We start from the raw sequence: 21,663 nt of genomic DNA on the forward strand, positions 1-21,663 counted from the left end.
AAAATGTTGACTTTAAAAAGACTTCTCCGTTCATCTGAGTTTTTGTCATTTTTAAGTCTCAAAAGGATTTTGAATGTAGACTTGGATTTCTCTGTTTTTCTCCGGTTTCCACGCCAGAACCAAGCAGAGGTGAGGTGATGACAATCCACTGTCCTTGTCTCTTTCCTCAAGGACCCAGTTAAGGAAATGAGCAGTGGACAATAAGAGAGAAAAGTGACCACTTAGGTCCCTCCTGTCCACCTATGTGGAGACTATATTTTTTGAGTTTTTGAAAATGCTAATCCAGTACCAAGCGGGGAAGTACAGCTACTTCTCTTAGCGGAACAGAAACAGGTTTGACGTCCTCTTCTGAGAATATAACCACCTCCAGGCGTCTTCCCGACACGACGCACTTGGTACTGTCTGCCAGGAAGGGGCCACAAGTCAGGTGCTGAATGACAGTTCATACCTGTTGTGTCAGTGGCCAAACCAGTGGAGTGTGTTGTGCACGGTGTGTGTGACCTCAGTGGGCATTATTGGACACAGCTATAGTTCACGTTTGACTGACACTGAAAATAATGGCTGTGTTAAATTCATCTGCTCAACATTCTTTCCTTGAAGAATCCCCGTCATGTCTATTCCACTACCTGCCACTGGATGATAGTGTTTCCTCTTCAAAGAACAGATTCGTTTTCAGCGGGACGTCAGTTGTGCCGTGGGAAACGAAACAATTACGCGTAGTTTGGTTTAATAAAACATAGATTCTGTCATATTCTTTCTATACAGTCTTGATCTATGCTGATGCGTCGACTGCCCATCACTCGCTGTCTCTTCCCACACTCACTCACAGCGAAGAAATTGGTCAAATGCACATGTTGAGTTGTTTTTCAAACCAGACGTGCCTCTAACTTGACCACACACCTGCACGACAGAATGATTCCTTGCCGGAGCCGTGATGCCAAAGACAGAGCTAACGGCTGACGTGACGTTTAGGTTTAAAATTCCCCAAACTAGTATAAAATCCAGCCCAAACATTGTACAAGAGGGAGTGTAATAAAATTGAAACAGTTATTAAAAATAAATAATTAAATAAATCATGATACATTTTTTTCCATATTGCCCTTTTTGGATATTTTTTTTTTAAGCGAATACATTTTCTACAGGACTTTCTACTAAACAGAATTGTGCTTGGTGCGTTACCTTTGGTAGTGTGTTTGTTTTTTTTTGTCTTTTTTTTTTTTTTTGCAATGAACGTAGTGCGTCTTTTATTACTTACTTTTTTATTACTTTTATTAGTTCCACAGTGGGGAAATTGGACCAACAAACAGCACAACAATTCAAGGCAAACAGAGGTTTCTGCCTGGGAGCTATCTAAGCTTTGGCAGACTAGGTGTCTTCCCTGTCAATCAAATGGCTGGGTGCGTGGGTGTTACGTTTGCCCGCTGGAAGTGGAGGCGGCATAGTGGTAGGCATTCAAGGCATCAAAAACACAGCATGCAAATGGCAGAGTGACAGAAAGATCTTGCTGATACTTCTTGGAAAGCAGGTTTAATGACTGACGTTCTGTCAAGTTCTTGAGTTCACTGAGTGTCTTTGTGTTGACGGTGGTGTGAATGTTTTGCCATAGTGACAAATGTCATGAGGGTGGATGGAGGCTGATGTGCTGATGTTTTCATGTCATGGAGTGTACAACCTGAAGCGCATCACCGCTGTAGTGCCACCGTAGGGCTGCTGGAGGAACTGCACCCGTGGCTCACTCTCCCTCTGTTGGGTTGGACGTTTGCTGGGAGATTACTAAGTGGTGAAAGAAGGAAAATGAAAAAATGAAGACTAACTTAAACTCAGTGGTACAAGAAGATTGGCTACTGTAAAATCCTGATGTGAGTCACATTTTATCATGACTGTATTGGCTCCTCCTGCTCTCATGAGAGGAACAAGTGACTCATTATTCTGGATGACTTCCTTCTGGTCATGCTTCCTCATGCATGTGCGTGAGTGCGTCCTCCAGCCGCCGCTCAGTCCTCTGGGATCTGCTTGCATTCGTCTTTCTGGCTGAGTTGATCACTGGAGAGAAGCCCTGCTGTCATGAGCTCCACACGAGGCCTCAGCGTGCAGAAAACCTACATCCCAACCCGTCTGACTCACTGGTCTAAGGCTCTTATGTAAGCTGTGGCCACAGGCCTGTGATTATGGAGCATTATCACCACAACATACACCATGACTGGACATCCTCCCGCTGAAGAGCCGTCCGATTGTTTCCAGTTGGCTTCAGTTACCCAAGTATTTTAGCTTGAGAGGGAGGTGAAGATGTGGGAGTTGGGCGGCAGCAAACATCTGCGACTCATACTGCACATTCTGTACCTCTCTGCCCGGATTCTAATGGATCGACAGGTGCGGCTCGAATTCATTCTCAGGATGTGTGGGTGACTTTGTGCGAGGCTGCATCTCTGTTGACACCTACGCAGAATAAGCATGAAGCTGCGCGAGAGGGACGCAGACACACAGATGGAATGAATAGACATGGGGAGGACAGACAACTAGCAAGAGAGGGAGTGCGGTGGAGGGAGACCAGATATATTTGAGTGTGTGGGTGTGCAAAGTATTAAGGAATGCATCATAACTGTTTTGGTTTTTTTCTCGGAGCAGCCGGACGTGTCGGAGCAGCAGCAGGACCTCGCTGAGCGCGTTTTGATCCCATAACACTTCACAAAAAGGCAAAAAACAAAGGGGACGTAACTCTGCCGTGAGGACTTTGCTGGACTAGCTGGACTGCACTGACAATGGCTGGAATATGAGACACCTCCCCTGACTCTTGAATCACCTTCTTAAATCTACCAGAGGTGAGTTTCAGGAGATTCTCTGAATTCATGACTGTTTTTTTTAAACTCAAGCTCAGTGTGGACGGGGAGCTCCGGCTGTTATAAACATGTCAGTGAGCTCTTCTGTGCTTTTGGTTGATTAACTCGCCTTTTCAGAGCCCAGTGTGCCATGTCCTCAGCCCACACTGTTTCCGGTTCCCATGGAAACAATCGCCTGGTGTTCAAGCTGCTTTGTTCAGCGCTGAGCCTTTGTGTGTACCTGTGTTGCAATCAATACATTTTATTTTGCTCTTTCTAACTTAACTATTTTCATTTGATGAACACGTTTTTTGTTTCTCCAAGATGGATCTCCGCACCGTCGTCCTCTGCCTCCTCCTGCTGCCGTCTGGAGCGACCTCTCAGCCGTCTGCTCCGCGGGGATGCCGAGAGGACGTGGACCCGTCCTACCGAGTGCTGTGTGACCTGGACTCGGTGTGGGGAGTCGTTCTGGAAGCAGTCGCCTGTTGTGGCGGCGTCGTCTCCCTGGTCCTCTCCGCTCTCCTTCTGGTCAAACTTCGCTCAATACCAGACCCTGCCAGGCAGTCTGGCTTCGGGCCTCTGCTCCTCCTCCTCGGGACGTTGCTCGGGATTTTCCCTATTTCTCTGGTTTTCCTCGTGGGGAAGAATCAGGCCCTCTGCATCGTCCGCAGGGCCTTTTGGGGGCCCCTCTTCGCCCTTTGCTTCTCCAGCCTGCTGGTTCAGGGCATCAGGCTACGGAGGCTGGTGGCTGGAAAGACAAGCCCATCAGGCAGTACCTTAGCGGCTCTGGGCCTGGCACTGGCTTTGGTGCAGGGGATCATTTCAGCCGAGTGGGTCCTCCTCACCGTGGTCAGGGAGGGGCACCCAGCCTGTGAGTACCCACCTTTGGACTTCGCACTGACCTGCAGCTACACCCTCGGCCTCCTTCTTATCGCCATGGGGATTTCTCTCGGCGTGGTGCTCTGTGGAGGAGAGTTCGGGGTGGAAGGATCAGGCAACGACGAAGACCGAGAAGAGGAGAGTGACAAACAGAAGTGGAAGTGCAACGCTCTCTGGCTCTTCCTGTCCTGCCTGGCATCGGCTCTGCTCTGGGTGGCCTGGCTCGGGTTCTATCTCTACGGCAGCCAAATGCTGAGGGTGAAAGGAAAAGTGGACAAGTCCGCCGGAGACAAGAAGGATCTGAAGGTTCTGGATGAGCCCGCGTTGGCCGTGGCCCTGGTGATTCAGGGATGGATCCTCCTGCTCTTCCACGCCGTTCCGGAAACACATCTGTGCCTCAGAAAGACGACACAATCCACCACGCAGGACTTCTTTGAAACTAGCCAGTCGTCGCCTGCGCCGCATTTCGGAGATGATCACGCCGAACACTCTCATCGGTCCTTCGCTGAAAACAAAGCCTTCACCCTGGAGGAGCGCAGTGCAAGTAGGCCCATATGCTGTGTTGACGTTCGTGTATGTTCACCCACCGGAGTGTGTGTTTTAAAGGCATACATTGTGGCCTGCCTGCAGTGGGTCAAGCACAAAACTGTTTCCCAAGCTGTGGTGCTGCTGTTGCTTAGCAACTGACAGCCAAATTTGATGTCGCTTTTCTGGCTAATGAAACTTGAGGGATGTTTTTCCCCAGAGTAGTCGGCTGAAAGATGAGGACACGATAAACATTCTGATCCTGCCGTTCAGCAAGACTTTTTAACTTATGATGCCTTGCACTTTGAAGGGATTTGCCCCTCAATGGCAGCAGGAAGGTGTGAAACACAGGGGAACTAAATACAAATGGAGAAAACATCTGTTGATTTAAAAAAAAAACTGTTTAAAGGAGGAATACAAACTTGGCTTATCGTATGAGATGAGGGACAGGGTGGGTGTTTCTCCTGATGAAACGATGACAAGCACCAACTATATTAATAACTTGGTTGCCAATATTTACACATATTAAACCATCGTCACAATAGACCCGTCTACTGCAGACTCAGGTTCCACTGGATCCTTCTCAGGACTGGCAACCATAGTTAAGTGGAGTAGATCAAGTTTAGGGGCAACGTGTCTTTGTACATACGATTTCAAAGTTATACTTTTCCAGCTCATCTTACAAGTTTGACAGGACTGCTCTCACAGACGAGTCAGTAGCATGACGCTCCTGCAGGGGTCACTAGAGAGCGCTTCACAAGTACAAATAAAACGGCATCGTCTACAGCAGTGGTCCCCAACCCCCGAGCCGGGGGCCCGTACCGGTCCGTGGAGCAATTGGTACCGTGCAGCATAAGAAATAATTAATTATTTCCGTTGTGTATTATCTGAGTCTGAAGGATCTTTTATTTTGAAAAACTTTGAATTTTGAAACATGAGTTTCTCAGTCACTTTCTCGCAAAATGAGGAGGGACCAGCTGTTTCTTTGCGAAGGGGTAAAGGCTCAGTGAAGAGACAGAAGAGCCTGCGACTTCCAAGAAGATGAAAGTTTTTAACAAACAATACCAGGAGTCGTACTTGAAATATGGATTTATCGCGGCCGTCTACCGTCACGTTGGAGAGAAACAAGCTCAGGGCTCCCATTCATTTAATGATATGGTGATTTACATTTTCATGCACTTTATATGACCAGAGTCAGAGAGCATGAGGGCACTGGTGGAGAGGTGAAGAGTTTGTGAGTCTTAGCAGGTGCACAGAGGCCTTATGTGACTGTTCAGAGTGCCAACTTCATGCCCCCCGGGCCACGTTCCAATTGTCAAGTATTGACAGGTGCGCGGTGATAAAAAGGTTGGGGACCACTGATCTACAGCAACAAAACAAAAATACAAAATGACTGACGCCAGTCTACTGAGAGTATTTTTTTTTATCAATCATGATATAGTTTGCAAAAAATGTATTTCTGAAATGTATTTTTACATGAGGTGGATTTTAGTCATCTGGTTGCCATGGTTATGCTCCATCACTGTAGAATTAGTGTGACACCGGTGATGTTTTTTTTCCTGAACTGGCTCACACTGTCTGCATTGCATTTCCTTTCCTCCACCTGCTTAAAACCGCAGAATCTCAGAGTGACTCACAGTGTCGTCCATTACATCATGAGAGGAGCTCGACTGAGAAGATGCCCAGTGGGAAGTTTCATAACAAACAGACATTTTAGAATCAATCTTTAGGTAACTGTGGGTTGTAGCTGTGTGGAATTGAAGCATATTTTCCTGGTGTGTATGTGGGGTTTAGTCCAGGCACTCAAGTTTCCTCCCACAAAAAATGCCCCTGGGAATTTGGAATTTGTTGGAGTGTGTGTGTCTGTTTATGTTGGTCCTGGACTGGTGTCCTATAGCTGAGCTTGACTCCTCACATCAGCATGACTCCTCATATCCCTCAATAACAGTTCATGTTCACCTCAGAGTCACCAAACCTGCTGATCCTAAAATGATTTCATTTTTGTTGTCTGCTAGCCATCCAGAGTGGATCTTTCCACAACAGACATGAAAGTGTCCGCCCTGGCATCGCCTTCAGAGGTCACGTCTATCAACCCACTGAAATGGCTTTGGTGATGAATGGAGGAACCGTAAGTGAAACAATTCACGGCAGGATTTCACTTTACACCTTGAGAAAATTCAGCTATGATATTCAGATATTAGTGCAATGATGGAGGGGGACTTCCAAGACTGTAATACTGTTGTATTATTGTATTATATTATATGATATTATATGATATTGTATTGTATGATATGATATGATATGATATGATATGATATGATATGATATGATATGACAAGATATTATATTATATACAGTGGTACCTCGGTTTTTGAACGTCCCGGACTTCGAACAAATCGAAACAAAACACAGAGCGTTACTTGGTTTATGACTTTGTCACAGCCAAACTGCACAGAAGCGCACATTCAGAGCTGGACACGCACCGGGCACCTCTTCACTTCTGGAGAGACGTCACTCGCTCAGCAACCCCTCCCACATGCAGCGGCCACACACATAGAGGAACAGCGCACCTGCAGCAGACACTCTACATTCACTCCTACAAAAGATTATTTTAAGGCTTGGAACGCATTATTTCTTTTTCCATTCATTGTAATGGGAAAAATCGATTCAGATTTCGAACAATTCGCTTCTCGAACGGCCGTCTGGAACGGATTGTGGTCGAGAACCGAGGTACCACTGTATTTTATTATGTTCTATTATATTTTAGAAGAAAAAAGTGGTAAGGAACACTTGAAATATGAACAAAAAACTTTGGAAGATAGTAGTAAAATTGATTTTTTTTTTTTGTCTGAAGTAATTCCATGAGTTAATATGATTACACAAAGCTTTTTAAGAACTCACTCCTTTCCCAGAGTTAAAGGGTTTGACAGCTGTGTGTTGAGACTATCTTACTGAAAATGAATTAAAATCATGGCTATATAGAATAGTCGTGTAACATTTTTGGGGAAAACAATAATTTTCAAGAACACATTTTGATCTGATATTGAGCAAGATTAATTTGGGGAGACAAGTTCATTTAAAATTCAGATCGGAGGAGAGACAGTTATAACAGGTTTTTTTTTCGCTTGATCACTCAAAAGGCCAAAAAAATTAGAAGGAATAAAACGTATTTCAAAATGATCTTTATTCCTTTATTGGGTACTATTGCATGAATTATCCTTTACACTTTTTTTCTGGCTGATTGTTGATGTCTACAACTCTCAGCCTGTTGAGCAGTGAACCTCAAACTCTGTGATCTTTGTGGGTAGTGGTGTCTAATTCCTCCATTTCCAGGCCTCTAAATGACTGGTCTGACTAGAACAGGCCCTCTGGCCTGCAGTTTGGCACTCAAACATTAACTTTAATTCTCTCTCTCTTTCTCTCTCTCTCGCTCTCTTGTTTGTAGATGCCCACAGCCCCAATAAACTACACTGGCCGACGTCTCTGGTAAACCAGGAAGTCTTGCGAGCCAAACAGAAGCCATGTGACTGGTAGGGTTCTCCTTTCCCGACAAGCCGTGAGAGAGAAGAGCAAGAACGCCTCCAGTGGATCCTCTGGACTCGCTTGCTGCCATGTAAATATGCTGGACTGTGGAGCTCAGGAAAGCTGGTGTTAGTCCTTGAGTTTGGCAGGACAGAAGACACGTCATCTTAACAACATATAAATAACGTGTGGTCAATATTATTCTGCTAATATGATTCAGATGAAATGCCTGAGACGCTTAGTAACTTCCAGATATCTCTGTTGGGAAGACCACTGGATATAATGTGGGTCCGTACCTGTTCATGAGAGACGACGGAGACGTTTTGATGATAATGATGACCAGTTTTTAACCACGTCGTGATTGTACGGTATGGAAAATGTATCATTCGTTCCCCGTTCTCTGGATTTGCTGAAAGGTTTTTCAGCGCACAGCAAGTGTCAGCGGTCTGAGTGAGGCTCTGCAGTCTGAACACCTACAAGCGTATAGACGCTCCACTTGTTAATCTGGTGACACATCCTGAATTGTTGCTATGGCGATGGTGATCTCCGTCAATTCATTTCAGTTTGTCCCTCCGCCAGAAGCTTTTGTGGGTTTCATTTTCGTCAGATTAGATTTCAGTTTGTGAGCAATGGCAAATACAAAATCCAGCCTTCTGGCTCAGCACCTTTTTATCACGGCAGTGCGCTCTCTCACTCAATAATCCGACCTTTGTTTTGAACAAGTCTTTATAGGTTAGTGTGAAGTGTGGCAAAAGCCCTGGAGATTCTGATCCAGCGATCATTACGCATCATCTGTGCAAGAAGCAGGACTCGATCATGGGACTTCTTGGAGCCAAGCACGTCCTGTTCACATCCTCATTCACCACAGAGTTAGGGAGGCCAGAGGGAAGGAGGAAACTGAAGCTTATAGATGCAATAAATGAGAAGAGGAGGACAGCTGTCACTAGGGAGGATGATCACAGGTTACAGTGGAGAGGGACGGCCTTTTGTGGCAAGTGCCATCTCAATGCATGAACTTACCTCTGAGCATCCAAACATAACTTCACCGAGAATCTATCCGATTCCAGTTTCTCTGGCTCATTGCAGAGGACTATAAACTCCACCAGCCAAGTTCTCACATGGTGAGCTGCCTAGGTTGATACTTTAATTTGAAACCCCTTAAGACACATTTAGCACTTTAAATTCCTGAGAAATAGCAGATAAATGCCCCTGTCATGGCACAACACCCTCATATCTAATACTCCATTTTCTCAAAATCCCATGAACTGTGATCATGAAGTCCACATTGAAAGTGGGGCGTTGAATATATATGAGACTGGGACTGAGATATACCATGCATATTATAATTATAATAATGTTAATATTTTGAAACCAGAAGGATCAATTCTCTGCTGAATTATTACTAATCAAAACATTTAAAAAAAAAGCTGAAATGATCCACAGGAGAGGTGTGTTTCTGTATGTGTGCGCTGAAGCATTGCACTTTGTAGTTGCTGTAGTAAACAGTGTGTGGGGGCTAAACACACTTCCTGATAAAGGACGGTAAATTTATTATATTCATATCTATGTATTTTCAGTGTTGTACAGTTTTATAAATGCACAGAAATTCTATTTATTGTTGTCATCGAGAGACAATCTAAACATTGGTTGACAAAATAATCTTACGGACTTGAAGCCATGTCCTCTAAAGTGCTCCTGTAAAAGTGAACAACGCTTTTAATGACCAACTGATCGTGCTTTTAAACCAAATATACGTTGATGTAAGATTGATTTGTCAACTGGGTCACTGGAGATTATTTATTACTTGTGAGTGTTACACAAATAACAGCGGCAGTGTTTCACGTTCACTTGTCAGTTTTGAAATGTAACTCAACACGTGAAGTTCTCGCTTATTTAATGCATGGAAGTTGATATAAAGTTGGCTTTTGTGTGCACAGTTGTAATACTGATATTTTGCAATAAATGCGTTTAAAATAAATCAATATAAAGCTCGTCTTGCTGTTTTGTATTTGGCAAAAGGAGCTGCGTGATAGAAACCGACGTGTAATTGTAATGCCATAACAGAGGGTGGCGGTAATGCGCCTCAATGCTGTTGCACACCACCGACAAAGTCATAGAAGAACAGATGTTCAGGCACGTCCGAGTAAACTACACGTGAAAATTCGGTTTGGTAAGTGATTTATGTGTTTTCACGACGTTTTTAATCCAATAGACGAATGCACTGTTGAGTCTTTAGCTGGTCGTGGCAGCGTTTGTCCTCGGGTTTTATGACAAAGCTGTGTGTCCCTGAACTCTAGTAAAAAAAGACTTAAAATCTGGCTTTTCTAGTTTTAAAGAGAAAGAAACACTGAATGGTTTGTGGGGTCTTGTGTTCTCAGCTGTAGGAAGTAATACATAGTCTCGTGTTTTGTCAAAACTATCATAACGCTATTATTGTTAATATAACGCTAAATCAACTATAAGGATAAGTTTCAATGTGTTTGTTTGCAAATTATTTGGTGGTTTAGAATTGTGTGTTTGTGAATACTCCATTTTTTAAATTTCAAATTCATGTCAACGTAATATTACCAATATAAAGTACAGTTTTATGTTATTTTAATAAGCTCTTTCTCAGTCCTTTATAGACTGAATGGGGATGAAAATAATGTCTGACGAGATAAATCATGAAACGCTGAAAAAGAAGAAGAAGAAGAAGAAGCACAAGAGAGAAAAAGAGTCTTTGCCTGAAAGTATGAATGGAAGTGATCAGCCAAATGAAGATAGGGAAACGTGTGACGGAAGAAGTGACAAAATTCTCAAGAAAAAGAAGAAAAGGAAAGTTGATGACTGTCTGAATGCTGAAGTTGCTGCTGACCCTGTTGATGAAAGTGCTGCCAGCGTCAGTAAAAAGAAGAAAAAGAGTGAGGAGATCGATCGGAAAGCAGGGAAGAAACGAAAAGCTGAAACGACAGAAATGAAATGTGTCGACCAGGAATATGAAAAGAAATCAAAACAACAGGAAAACGGTCCGATGGTGGAAAATGTTGAAGAGATTCAGGGGAAAACTAAAAAGAAGAAGCAAAAGAAAGTGGACACTGTTGAGAATGATGGCATTACTGTAACAAAAAAGAAAAAGAAAGCAAAACATGAAGAGAACAAAGAAGACGAAGCAGCAGCAGCAGAAACCCAAAAGGAAGAAACGAACGTGTTGGAAGATGAGAAGAAGAGCAAGAAGAAAAGTAAAAAAGACAGATTAAAACTTGAGGATGATGTTGTAGTGAGTGAAATAGAAGCACCAGAAATTATCAAGAAGAAAAAGAAAAAAAAGTTCAGCAATAAAGAAGGAAGTCAAGACACAAATGGGAACACAGAGGTAGAAGAGAAGAAACTGAAGAAGAAAAAGGCTAACCCACAAGAGGTGGAACCTTTATTAGTTGACGAGAGTCTCGCCTCTTTAGCAGAAGAAAAGACCAAAAAAAGCAAAAAGAAAAAATCTTCAGTTTCCCTGGAAACGCATTTAGAGACAAAGCAGGTGCAAAGTGTGAAAAAGAAAAAGAGGAGAGCTGAAGTGGCAGACCAGAATGTGAGTGTGTGGCATCACCATTCCATCTTGCAGTTGGTTTGTTTTGTTGAATGGTATTTCTTTATTTTTGCAGTCACAAGACAACATGGCCGACACTGATCAGAAGGACGTGAACTTGGTGAGCACAGATGGGTCATGAACATTTCGCCTTCTTTTTTAAGATCATTCTTCACTGCAGCCTCTCTGTACATGATGTAATACATCACAGCATCTGCTCTTACATCAGTTGCGTTGAAGAAACTGCCTGGATACGTTATGTGTTGGTGAACAATTTTGCATCACACAGGAAAGAAGACCGGCTCAGAAGGAGGCTGTTCAGTCCCAGACAACATCCAAACCTTCGGTCAGTGTTAAGTCTTGCCACAAGCTCCGGCTGTGTTTAGCTACCAAGAGTCGGAATACATTTGAAATATGTTTGAATAGCTTGTAATGTATGTTAAATTGAAAAGACAAATGGGAGCAATTGACAGAATGAAATACATTTAAACTAGGGTTGAGATTCGATTAAAAAAATAATTAAGAAGTAAAGTGAATTAATCTCAATCACAGTTTAATGGTATAAGAATATTTGCCACAAGAAGCCACATTTCTATTTGAATGAATTTGGTATATTACTGAATCAAATGATGGACCCATACATACATTTAAACAACAAAATATTGTTTATTTTGCATCAGTTTGACAATAGCACAATAAATCAGGATGGTGTCTATATTCCAGTTTTTATATCACCTTATTTAAACTAAAGCTCTTTTCATGTCTTGAAAATATTTGTATAAGAATTTCAATTTTATAAGAATTTCAAGTCCATTCAGAGTAGTGGAAACCCTGGCCATTGTGTAGTGAAAAACATCCCTGAACAAAAGCAAACAGATGCTTTTGTTTGCTTTTGTTCAGGGATTCCTCCATGTTTGTTGTTGTTGTTATCATCCTCGCTGCCACGTGTATTTTATTAATAATTATATATATATATATATATATTCTCTATTTTGCATGGTCTGTGAACCCTACTTTGCATGGCAACTATGTTGTAATATGCTTGTCATAATGCAAGGAAAGCACTTACCATGCTGCCATTATTTGGGATTTGTCCCTCAAATAAAGCAGACGTAATATAATTCACAAAATCTTGATCAATCCCTGCGCTGAACATGACTATGGCACTCGTCAAAACCGTTTAAATTAAATTTCAACAGAGCGAAATGAGCCCCCTGTTGAAAGGTAATGAAACCTCATGCCGGACCCTAACTCTCCACACCTGTGTTGGGCAGGGCTTGGGCCAGTGGAGCACTGCTCAGTTCAACAACTCCCAGCAACGCGACAAGTTCCTGCGCTTGATGGGAGGCTTCAAGTCCGGCTTCCAGAAGGCCACGACGAGCACGGATCACGCCAACATGGCGCTCGGAGCGGAGGGGCAGAAACACTTACAGCAGGGACTTATGGGAGAGTTTGAGCGAGCGCAGTCGCGGAGGATGGACTTTTCCAACAGAGGGGCAGGACTTGGCTTCAGCGCACCGACAAACAAGAAGTTCTCAATCGACGTCAACGCGTGTCGCTCAGTCCGTTTTGATGACTGAACCGATGGGATCTGTGTTTTTTACTTGAGTAAAATGAAATGTCTTGAAATCATTTTCACACAAGCTTGACAACTTCAATAGTCTTTTTAATACTTCTTGAATAAAAGCTCTGGTTTTACATCAAAGATTCATGTGTCTGTTGTTTAAAGGCTCAATCTTTCTTGAAAGGTAAAAAAAAAAGATGCAGAACATTCAGGTAGATCATCTTACAGTGAACTTCAATACTCCCGCCTGAAGGTCTGTCAGCAATCCCACTGAAGGTTTAGCGCAAACATGAGCACCTTCCAGAATTCATTCTTGATACAAACATACATGACCACCGACAGACTGTCATGTCCAAGCCGCAGTTTCACAAGCAAAACCCCTCTGATCTGAGTTCAGACACTGCAACATGAAACTAGTCTTGTGATGTCACGTGCAGAGAGACAGCTCGATGAGAATGAAAGCCAAATGCATCTGGCTGGTTGACTAGCCGAAGGGAAAGGAGGGAAGCTGTGTGTTCCATGTGGGGAGAGGAGGAAGACTTCAGGCTCCTCACGCCTGTAGGTACTCCGGCTGCACACGCGCCACTTTGCGGAACTCTTTGGAATGTGTGAGCGGACACTGCATCTCGCACCAGCTGATCGGCACCATTTGTGCGCCTGGGTCACACAGAGATGTGAAGTTACTGCAAAGTCTTGGGTGAATGAACTTCACACACCGACCAATCAGTGAGCATAAAGTCAAGCTTCTCAGTACAAGTAACATCTCACTTACGACTGGGATTGGTTCCGACCAACCGGTCGTAAGTCAGATTGGACGTAAGTCGAAAGCCATTCAAAATAGCAGACGCAAGGGTTATAGTTGCTACTGTAGTGGTAGATCGCTGTGTGAGAGTGAGATGCTGGGATACTGCGCTGCCTTTCCTATGCGTTGCTGGGCTGCTACGTGCATCTGCTGGCCGTTGTCGTAAGTACTGGTGGACGTAAGTCCAACTTCTGCTGTCATCACCGACGCTGGTTATGGGCCAATAGAAACTGTACAACATTTGTGCGAAGTGAAGGACTCACCTGCTTCACTGTGAGCCACCACTACCCCAAGTTCATTCTCAGCTGTTGTCAGCAGGTAGTTCGACTGGACGTCGCCCAGAGAAATCTGATGGCGCAGGTCAAGGTCACACACCACAAAGACAATGGCTTATATTGGAAACATCATTAGATAAAATGGCAGTGTATTCCACAGTATGGAAGTGAGAGGGACGCAACTATTGCAGCACGTATGGCTTCAATGACAAAGGAAAGGATACAACTTTGGCGAGCACGATGTCACCAGGTCTGAAGCTTTTGTACGTCTCCACCTGCAACAACAACAGGGGTGAACATGGAGCTAAGAATCATGCTTCAAAGAAAGGCTTCGTCTGACTCTTCACTGCACCTTGTCTTTCTCTGTCGCCCGCACGTCTTCTTTTCTGTGGAGCCACAGACACGACGTCAAAACAGAAAGGCATTTTTCAGCCGGGTTAACAAGAGTCTGACAAATGCACAGCTACAGTCGATAACACAACACTCTTAGATGATGTGTGTTAAGGAAAACATTTTCTGAACCCAACAGCCACGTGTTTGAGCTTCTTACTGCTTATATAATGGACATGTATAAGCAGTGCAGCCTCACCTGATGGTTCCTCTGAACCGGTCTTTCAGTGGAGTGGAACCAACATAGAGAATATGGACCTTTGCGAACCGCGGGTTAATGCTTGTGACCTGCTCAGACGGACAAACAACAGATTCAGAACGCTGCTCTCCATCGACAAGTCCATCCATCTTGATGTATTCTCACCTTGCAAGTGACTATAGCGCCCACATCTGGTAGCAGTTGAGTTTCTGTTTCCCGCACGACAGATATCACTGGTAACTGGGGGAATATATGAAGGGGAAACTGGCTTCACATGTGCGTAAACAGTTCAGGCTTTAAGTCAGCTGTTGCTTTCAACAGAAACACATTGCGCAATGTCATACCTCCACCACACACACCCACTGACACTCCCTGAAGTCTAAACACATTTCTGCACCTCTCACCTCTTCGCCCTCATTTTTCCTGAGCACATAGCCTGCCAGAGAGGAGTAAATGTAGCCGTGCCGCAGGTAAACTCCTGTGCCGGGAATGCAGTCGTCTCTGCTGCATAGTTTGTCACCTGAGAGCAGGATTGAACAAAACACGTTTGAACCATCAGCAACTCATTTCCACTCAAATCTTAGAAATTAGAAAGAAAATACAAAAAAAAAACATGTTTTTGGTCAATATTTGTCTGTTTAGATTTGGTCACAGACGATGCCATCATGCAGGGAAAAAAAACAGGGTAGAGTTTGCCTACATTCACAAATGTGTCACAGAAATGATGAGTATTATAATTATGTTATTCATTATGATAAATAATCACAGTTTCTAATTAATAAAAGAGGGAACAGACACAATATTATCGACTTATTTCTGGTATCTAAAAGTATGTCACCTCGAAAACCAATGTATTGCCATTTCATTGAGACAGTATATAGCAAACAGCAACTATTTTGGACGGAGTAACATATTGCAGCAATGAGTAACAACAAGTGAAGAAAGAATGCTGCCGTCCTGCTTGGGGCCATGGGCAGGGCAGATCTGGGACCTGCCTCGGAAAGTAAAAGTAAAGCCTTGAACGATCGTTAAATGTACACAGACACCCTGACGTGTTCGTGTCACCCCTTAAATGTCACATGCTTCCACTGCTGCACATCAGGAGATAAACTCACTTGACTGCAAGGTCCCTGACTTCGATACACAAACGTGGTCGTAAACAGTAGCTGTTACTTTCTTCAAGCTTGAATTTCACTTTCACAGTGATCTACGAAGCAGCGTAAGACTATATAACCACCAGAACAGCAAGTTAAACACACATTTGAAGTAGTTTAAGCAACATTTTAGACCACTCACCTGGAACACACAGCTTCATGGGCGACATGTTTGCGAAGAGAACAGACCACGACGCGATTGGTCGTGACGGAGGCTCGCTCTCATTATGATTGGCTCGACAGTTCCAACACGGAAGTACATATGGACCGCTGGATCAGCCATGTTTGTTGAGGCACATGCGTGCGCTCGAGTATAACATTTTGCATGAGGCGAAATGTTATATAATAATTTGTGCTTGTTTAAATGGCAGGTGTATTAAAAGTAATGTTGGAGTTGAGAAAATGTCAAAAGTCATGTTTTTATAAACGAAAATAAAAGTATGGGCATATTTGCCCCAAAATATTTTAAACAAACGAGATATAGTTGGAGTGAGTGAATGGATTAAATGCATAATAATTATTGATCCATAAGATTAATCACTATTTATTATTATCACAGATTTGGTCTTAAATCAATGTCATTTTTCCTTTAGACATCTGTCTAAACTATGAAATCCTCAAAATATACTTTATGACTGTTTAAGGACATTTCTTTCTTATACAACTATTTGGAATTGTGCTTCATGCTTTCTATCTGATAAAGATTTGAAATATTCAGATTAAATTTAACACTGTTTCATAAACAGAAAAATGGAAACATAAAAAAATCTATTGAAAAAACATACAAAACAAGGAGCATACTTTGTCTAATCATTTTCACATTTGGGACGGTGCAATGCATCAGTGAAGTTATTGGGGGGGAAAAAAACAATCAAAAATTAGACCAGACAATGGAATCAATTTATTGACTAACAATGCCACAGAAATCACAATTCAGCAGTGCACAGAACATCTACTCACTCTGAGATTTAAAGCGAGGTTAGCTGACATATTTATCTGGGTTAATGTAGGCAAGCTCCAAATTTTAGGTCCCAATTCATCATGTTTTCAATGCAACAACACTCAGCACAGCGATCTTGGAAGGATAATAAAGTGCAGGTCGGGTGAGCATCTGCTGTGCAGGTCTTTTAATGACGTAACAGTGAATGACTTGTACTTAACAATGGCTATACTGGGCGTCTCCACTAAACAGGTAACGTGAAGGGTGTCTATTTGTTGGCCTTGCCCTGAGCTGCCACAGCAGCCATGGCCTTCTTCACAGTCTCCTCATCTCCCAAAAACTGCATGGGGCCAGTGGGTTTCAGGTTTTTATCCAGCTCGTACACGATTGGGATACCGGTGGGCAGATTCAGCTCCATGATGGCCTCCTCCGACATGCCTGAAGGTGAATCGCTATTGTTAAAGAAGAGCGTCCATTTGAGGAAGAGAAAAGTCTGATACAATAAAATCTGTTTTACCTTCAAGATGCTTGACGATGCCTCTGAGACTGTTGCCGTGGGCGGCGATCAGGACCCTCTTTCCTTCCTTGATTTGTGGAACAATTTCATCATTCCAGAAGGGCAGCACTCTTACAATGGTGTCCTTCAGGCTCTCGTGTGTGGGGAGCTGGTCCTCTGTCAGATCGGCATAGCGCCGGTCCTGCCACAAAGAGCAGCTGTTTAGCCTGGTTTCGCAAAGACTCTGGCTGAAAATAAATCTGTTTTTGTACCTTGCTTATATTTTCATAGTAGTCATGGTCCTCATCCATAGGCGGGGGTGGAACGTCAAAGGAGCGTCTCCATATCTTGACCTGTTATCAATGACAGTGTAGTTACCTCATAATTCCACATGAAGTCAATTAACTCACAACAGTTTCTGCCCCACAGCAATGCAAAAAGACTCAAAAGCATCACATTAAAAACGATTCCGCCACAGACTGACCTGAGCCTCCCCGTGTTTGGCAGCAGTTTCAGCCTTGTTCAGACCGGTCAGGCCTCCATAGTGACGCTCATTGAGGCGCCAGGTCCGATGAACAGGCAGCCACATTTGGTCGATGGCATCTAGGACGTGCCATAAGGTACGAATGGCCCTCTTTAAGACCGAGGTGTAGCAGATATCAAACTCATAACCAGCATCTGATGAGTATAAGAGAGCAAGGAAAGATGGACACAAATGATACACCGGGAACAGTTGCACAATTGTCATCCATCAAATGAGTCATATGATTTTTGTAGTAAAGCTGTTGATCATTCATTGACAGGTGCAGATCTGATTGTGTACAACAAAATATGACCAATTCTCATTCTTCACTGAGTTTGCAGACGATTACATATGGCAACCCAGACAAAAAATGGAGTTCATGTGATTTACAGTTAATAAACCATGTTATATCTTAGCACCGAGTATGTTCACACCGTCTAAGAATAAAAGCAATGTGTCAATAAAAAAGTACTTTATATCGGCTTTTTTTTATCATTTTAATGCAAGTCAAACAGTAATGACGAATAACATGAAGTGAATTAAATTCTTTCAGGGCTGAGTGAAAACGCGCCTGTCCCCTTTCGCAGCGGGTAACGACACGTCTATGTTGCGTAATTACCAGCTTAATCCAATGACAGCCCAGAAGGCCACGAGAGAAGATACCTTTTAATGCCTGTCCTCCTCTCTGGGCCTCTTGCGTCCCGGTTTCACTCAGGTCGGCATCAAACCAGCCGCAGAAGCGGTTCTCCTGGTTCCAGCAGCTCTCACCATGGCGGATTAGCACTAGCTTGTAGGCGGCCATCCTCTCACCGATGCCCTCTGCGCTGCACTTCCGGGAATTTGGACGTGAGGAACTCCTGACAAAACTCCGAATCCTCGTCTGTATTTTCGTCCTGGCCGACCCGAAGACCGCGCAGCCGAACACGACCAAGCGGTAGCAGGGTTTTTGGTGGTGGTCGGTGAAGAAGTTGTTCCCGGTGGCTTCTAGTGGCCGATGTTGCTGAAATTGAAAGACACTGCGTCTCCTCCCTCACTGGTTCTTTCCACCAATCAGAGTCGCAGCTGAAGAGCAGGAGGAGCCGGGTGAGGATAAGAGAGGCAGAGGATGCGCGCAACTGCACGTCCCCACAGTCACTGGAGCATGCTCGCACTACTGTTCACATCTGCGCAAAATAAACTAAAGACGCCATGGTACTACACGTGAAAGTGTTAGTCCAATACGCATTTAATTTAATGGCTGTTTTGTTTATTTCGATATTTGGATGATATGCTGTTAACTGTTTTAAAGAACGTCATTATACAATAATAATTATTTATTAACTGTTCTACAGGCACTTTACTCTTGGCTGTTCCATAATAGTCTTGAAAAGTCTATTGGGAATGTCGAAAATGCACATGTATTAAGACTTTCTTCTTCTTTTTTCTTGTTCTTCCTCTTCTTCTTCTTCTTCTTCTTCTTCTTCTTATTGTTATTACTATTAGCTACACACGCATCATAAGCTTTTTTCTTTATTGCAAAAATTAAATGTCTAGTCATGAACAATGCCATTACAATGTCAAATCACTGTACATATATTTGGATAGACGATGTTAGCATCAGAAACATATGTGTACAACTGAAAATGACTATAATAATTTTGTAAAAAATTAAATAAAACAATATGTCAAATGAAGTATAGATATCAACGCTTGGGGTGAAATGGTTTACATGAAGATTTAAAATTGAGGGCAAGCACTTTTGTGCTTTTTGTTTAGTTGGATGTTTAATGGAATTGAAATATTGTTGTGTTTCAATGTAGAAACCAATTAAGGAAGGGGATCTGTGAGTATATTTATGGATGTGGAACTTGGCTGCGATTATAATGAAATCAATGATAAAAATAAGATGGAGGTAAATGGTCTTCATATAAACCAAAAACAACATTCTTCCAAAATACTTCAAAATTAGTTATTACGCTGTTATTAATGAAGTCACAGATCTCCTGCCAGAAAATCTTCACAACGGGGCAAAGCCAGAAGCGACATGACGTGCATCACCATCTCAGGGGATTTCAACCATGTATATATGGACAACACCCTGCAGCATTCAGTCAGTAAAAAACCCTGGGTGACAAAGGACATCAAAAACCATATTAAATAGTAAAAAGAGGGCTTTCAGAGAAGGCAATATGGATGAGCTGAGGATTATTCAGCGTGAGGCCAAGTTAAGATACAGGAGGAAGCTGGAATGCAAACTCCAGGCTAACAATATGCGGGAGGTCTGGAGTGGCATGAAAACCATCACCGGCTACAGACCTAAGAGCAGCAAGGTCGTTGAGGGAGATAATAACAAGGCCAATGAGTTGAATGTGTTTTTCAACAGATTGGACACAGAGGCACCAGTCCACTCCCCCGCCATCAACGACAACGATCCCTACTGCGATCTGTGGCCTCGGATCGCCCGACGCCTCCCCTCCCCCCGGATCCTCCCCATTGTGAAAGTACTGGACCCCCAGCTCACACCTTCACCCATCCACACATCACCCACCTCGCAGCTCAACCTAAGGACTCCACCTCCCCCTCCTCCCCACCAGGGCCACCACTTTGTCTGACAGTGGACCAAGTCAGGAATCAGTCGAGAGCCCTCCACTCAGACAAGGCAGCGGGCCCGGATGGTGTCAGGCCAGGGGTGCTCAAAGCCTGCGCCAAGCAGCTGTGTGGAGTTTTACATCGACTCTTCACCCTCAGCCTCCAGAGAGTCGCAGTTATGTGGAAGACATCATGCCTGGTCCCAGTTCCGAAGACGCCCCACCCCAGGGGAAATAAGGACTATAGACCGGTGGCTTTGACATCATATGTCATGAAGACCCTGGAGCGCCTGATTCTCAATCAGCTCCGGCCCATGGTCTCACAGCATCTCCGGACCCCCTCCAGTTCGTCTACCAGCCCCACCTGGGAGTAGATGATGCCATCATCTACCTGCTGAATCGGGTCTACACTCACCTGGACCAGCCTGCCAGCTCGGTGAGAATCATGTTCTTTGATTTCTCCAGCACTTTTGATACCATCAGGCCAGCTGTGCTGGGAGTGAAACTGACGGAGATGCAGGTCGACGCCCCCCTTGTGTCCTGGATCATGTACTACATGACGGGTAGACCACAGTATGTGTGCCTGCAGGGACGTGTGTCGGACATAGTAGTTATACCGGGGCACCACAAGGAACTGTTCTCTCTCCATTCCTCTTCACCATTTATACTACAGGCTTCAACTATCGGTTGGAGACTTGCCACCTTCAGAAGTTCTGTGACAACTCTGCCATAGTTGGATGTATCGGCAAGAACGAGGAGACGGAGTACAGAGCTGTGGTGCAGGACTTTGTGTCTTGGTGTGAGCTGAACCATCTGCAGCTCAATGTGGCAAAGTCCAAGGAACTGGTGGTGGACCTAAGGAGGGCCAAGTCTACAGCACTGGTGTCCAGTGCATTTCTGGTTGCGGTGGTTTGCTGGAGCTGCAGATTAACGATGGCGGACACTAACAGACTCAACAAACTCATCCGTAAAGCTGGTGAAGTGGTGGGGGTGAAACTGGACTCCTCCATGAGCTCCTGGTCCAATACAGAGGCACATGGACCAACAGACTGAGACTATCCATCTCAAAGACCAAGTGCCACAGGAAGTCCTTTCTTCCTGTGGCAACAAAACTGTATGTATTTATCCCTGAAAAAATTACAATGACGGACTCTTTGGCACGATTTTCTGTTCACTCTGTCCTGCTTTTTCTTGCACATTGTTTCTAAGCTCTTTTGTATTACTTTTTGCACTTTATAATATTATTTCTTTTTCATTGTATTGTGATATGCTGTGTACAGAGCATGTTACGAACATAACTTGGCTTTCTGATTCTGATGAAGTTGATTCCGCAACTTTGCGGATGACACCACCGTCATCGGGCTCATCTCAGATGGAGATGAGTCGGTTTACAGGAGGGAGGTGGAGCGGCTGGTGTCCTGGTGCAGCCACAACAATCTGGAGCTCAACGCC

The 21,663-nt window shown here is 43.8% G+C and overlaps 4 protein-coding genes across 6 annotated transcripts; 2 read left to right on the top strand and 2 right to left on the bottom strand.

Moving 5' to 3' along the window:
• On the top strand, nucleotides 1–9,729 carry LOC128754213 (G-protein coupled receptor family C group 5 member B-like). Of its 3 annotated transcripts, none has more exons than XM_053856680.1 (5): nucleotides 1–129; nucleotides 2,626–2,819; nucleotides 3,141–4,239; nucleotides 6,236–6,348; nucleotides 7,666–9,729. In XM_053856680.1, the coding sequence occupies exons 3-5, from the start codon at nucleotides 3,141–3,143 to the stop codon at nucleotides 7,708–7,710; spliced, it is 1,257 nt and encodes a 418-aa protein (XP_053712655.1). In that variant the 5' UTR covers nucleotides 1–129; nucleotides 2,626–2,819; the 3' UTR covers nucleotides 7,711–9,729. The 3 variants fall into 3 exon arrangements, with proteins under 3 accessions (XP_053712655.1, XP_053712654.1, XP_053712653.1); XM_053856679.1 differs by lacking the exon at nucleotides 1–129 and adding an exon at nucleotides 2,202–2,370; XM_053856678.1 differs by lacking the exon at nucleotides 1–129 and having other exon boundaries at nucleotides 2,484–2,819.
• Nucleotides 9,730–9,845: 116 nt separating this feature from the next.
• On the top strand, nucleotides 9,846–13,196 carry LOC128754210 (lysine-rich nucleolar protein 1-like). The gene is made up of 5 exons (XM_053856672.1): nucleotides 9,846–9,912; nucleotides 10,357–11,304; nucleotides 11,378–11,422; nucleotides 11,591–11,647; nucleotides 12,576–13,196. Exons 2-5 carry the CDS (start codon nucleotides 10,372–10,374, stop codon nucleotides 12,879–12,881), a joined length of 1,341 nt encoding a protein of 446 aa, XP_053712647.1. The 5' UTR covers nucleotides 9,846–9,912; nucleotides 10,357–10,371; the 3' UTR covers nucleotides 12,882–13,196.
• Nucleotides 12,936–15,884, bottom strand: LOC128754225 (exosome complex component CSL4-like). The gene is made up of 8 exons (XM_053856700.1): nucleotides 15,828–15,884; nucleotides 14,936–15,051; nucleotides 14,697–14,771; nucleotides 14,532–14,620; nucleotides 14,295–14,328; nucleotides 14,167–14,217; nucleotides 13,931–14,015; nucleotides 12,936–13,522 (listed from the first exon to the last, which is right to left on the bottom strand). Exons 1-8 carry the CDS (start codon nucleotides 15,853–15,855, stop codon nucleotides 13,416–13,418), a joined length of 585 nt encoding a protein of 194 aa, XP_053712675.1. The 5' UTR covers nucleotides 15,856–15,884; the 3' UTR covers nucleotides 12,936–13,415.
• A 679-nt stretch (nucleotides 15,885–16,563) lies between these two features.
• On the bottom strand, nucleotides 16,564–18,680 carry LOC128754222 (phosphoglycerate mutase 1-like). The gene is made up of 5 exons (XM_053856695.1): nucleotides 18,308–18,680; nucleotides 17,606–17,799; nucleotides 17,394–17,474; nucleotides 17,143–17,323; nucleotides 16,564–17,063 (listed from the first exon to the last, which is right to left on the bottom strand). The coding sequence occupies exons 1-5, from the start codon at nucleotides 18,444–18,446 to the stop codon at nucleotides 16,894–16,896; spliced, it is 765 nt and encodes a 254-aa protein (XP_053712670.1). The 5' UTR covers nucleotides 18,447–18,680; the 3' UTR covers nucleotides 16,564–16,893.
• Nucleotides 18,681–21,663: the final 2,983 nt, after the last annotated feature.

Source organism: Synchiropus splendidus, chromosome 2 (assembly GCF_027744825.2).
Source record: "Synchiropus splendidus isolate RoL2022-P1 chromosome 2, RoL_Sspl_1.0, whole genome shotgun sequence".
Classification (NCBI taxonomy): domain Eukaryota; kingdom Metazoa; phylum Chordata; class Actinopteri; order Syngnathiformes; family Callionymidae; genus Synchiropus; species Synchiropus splendidus.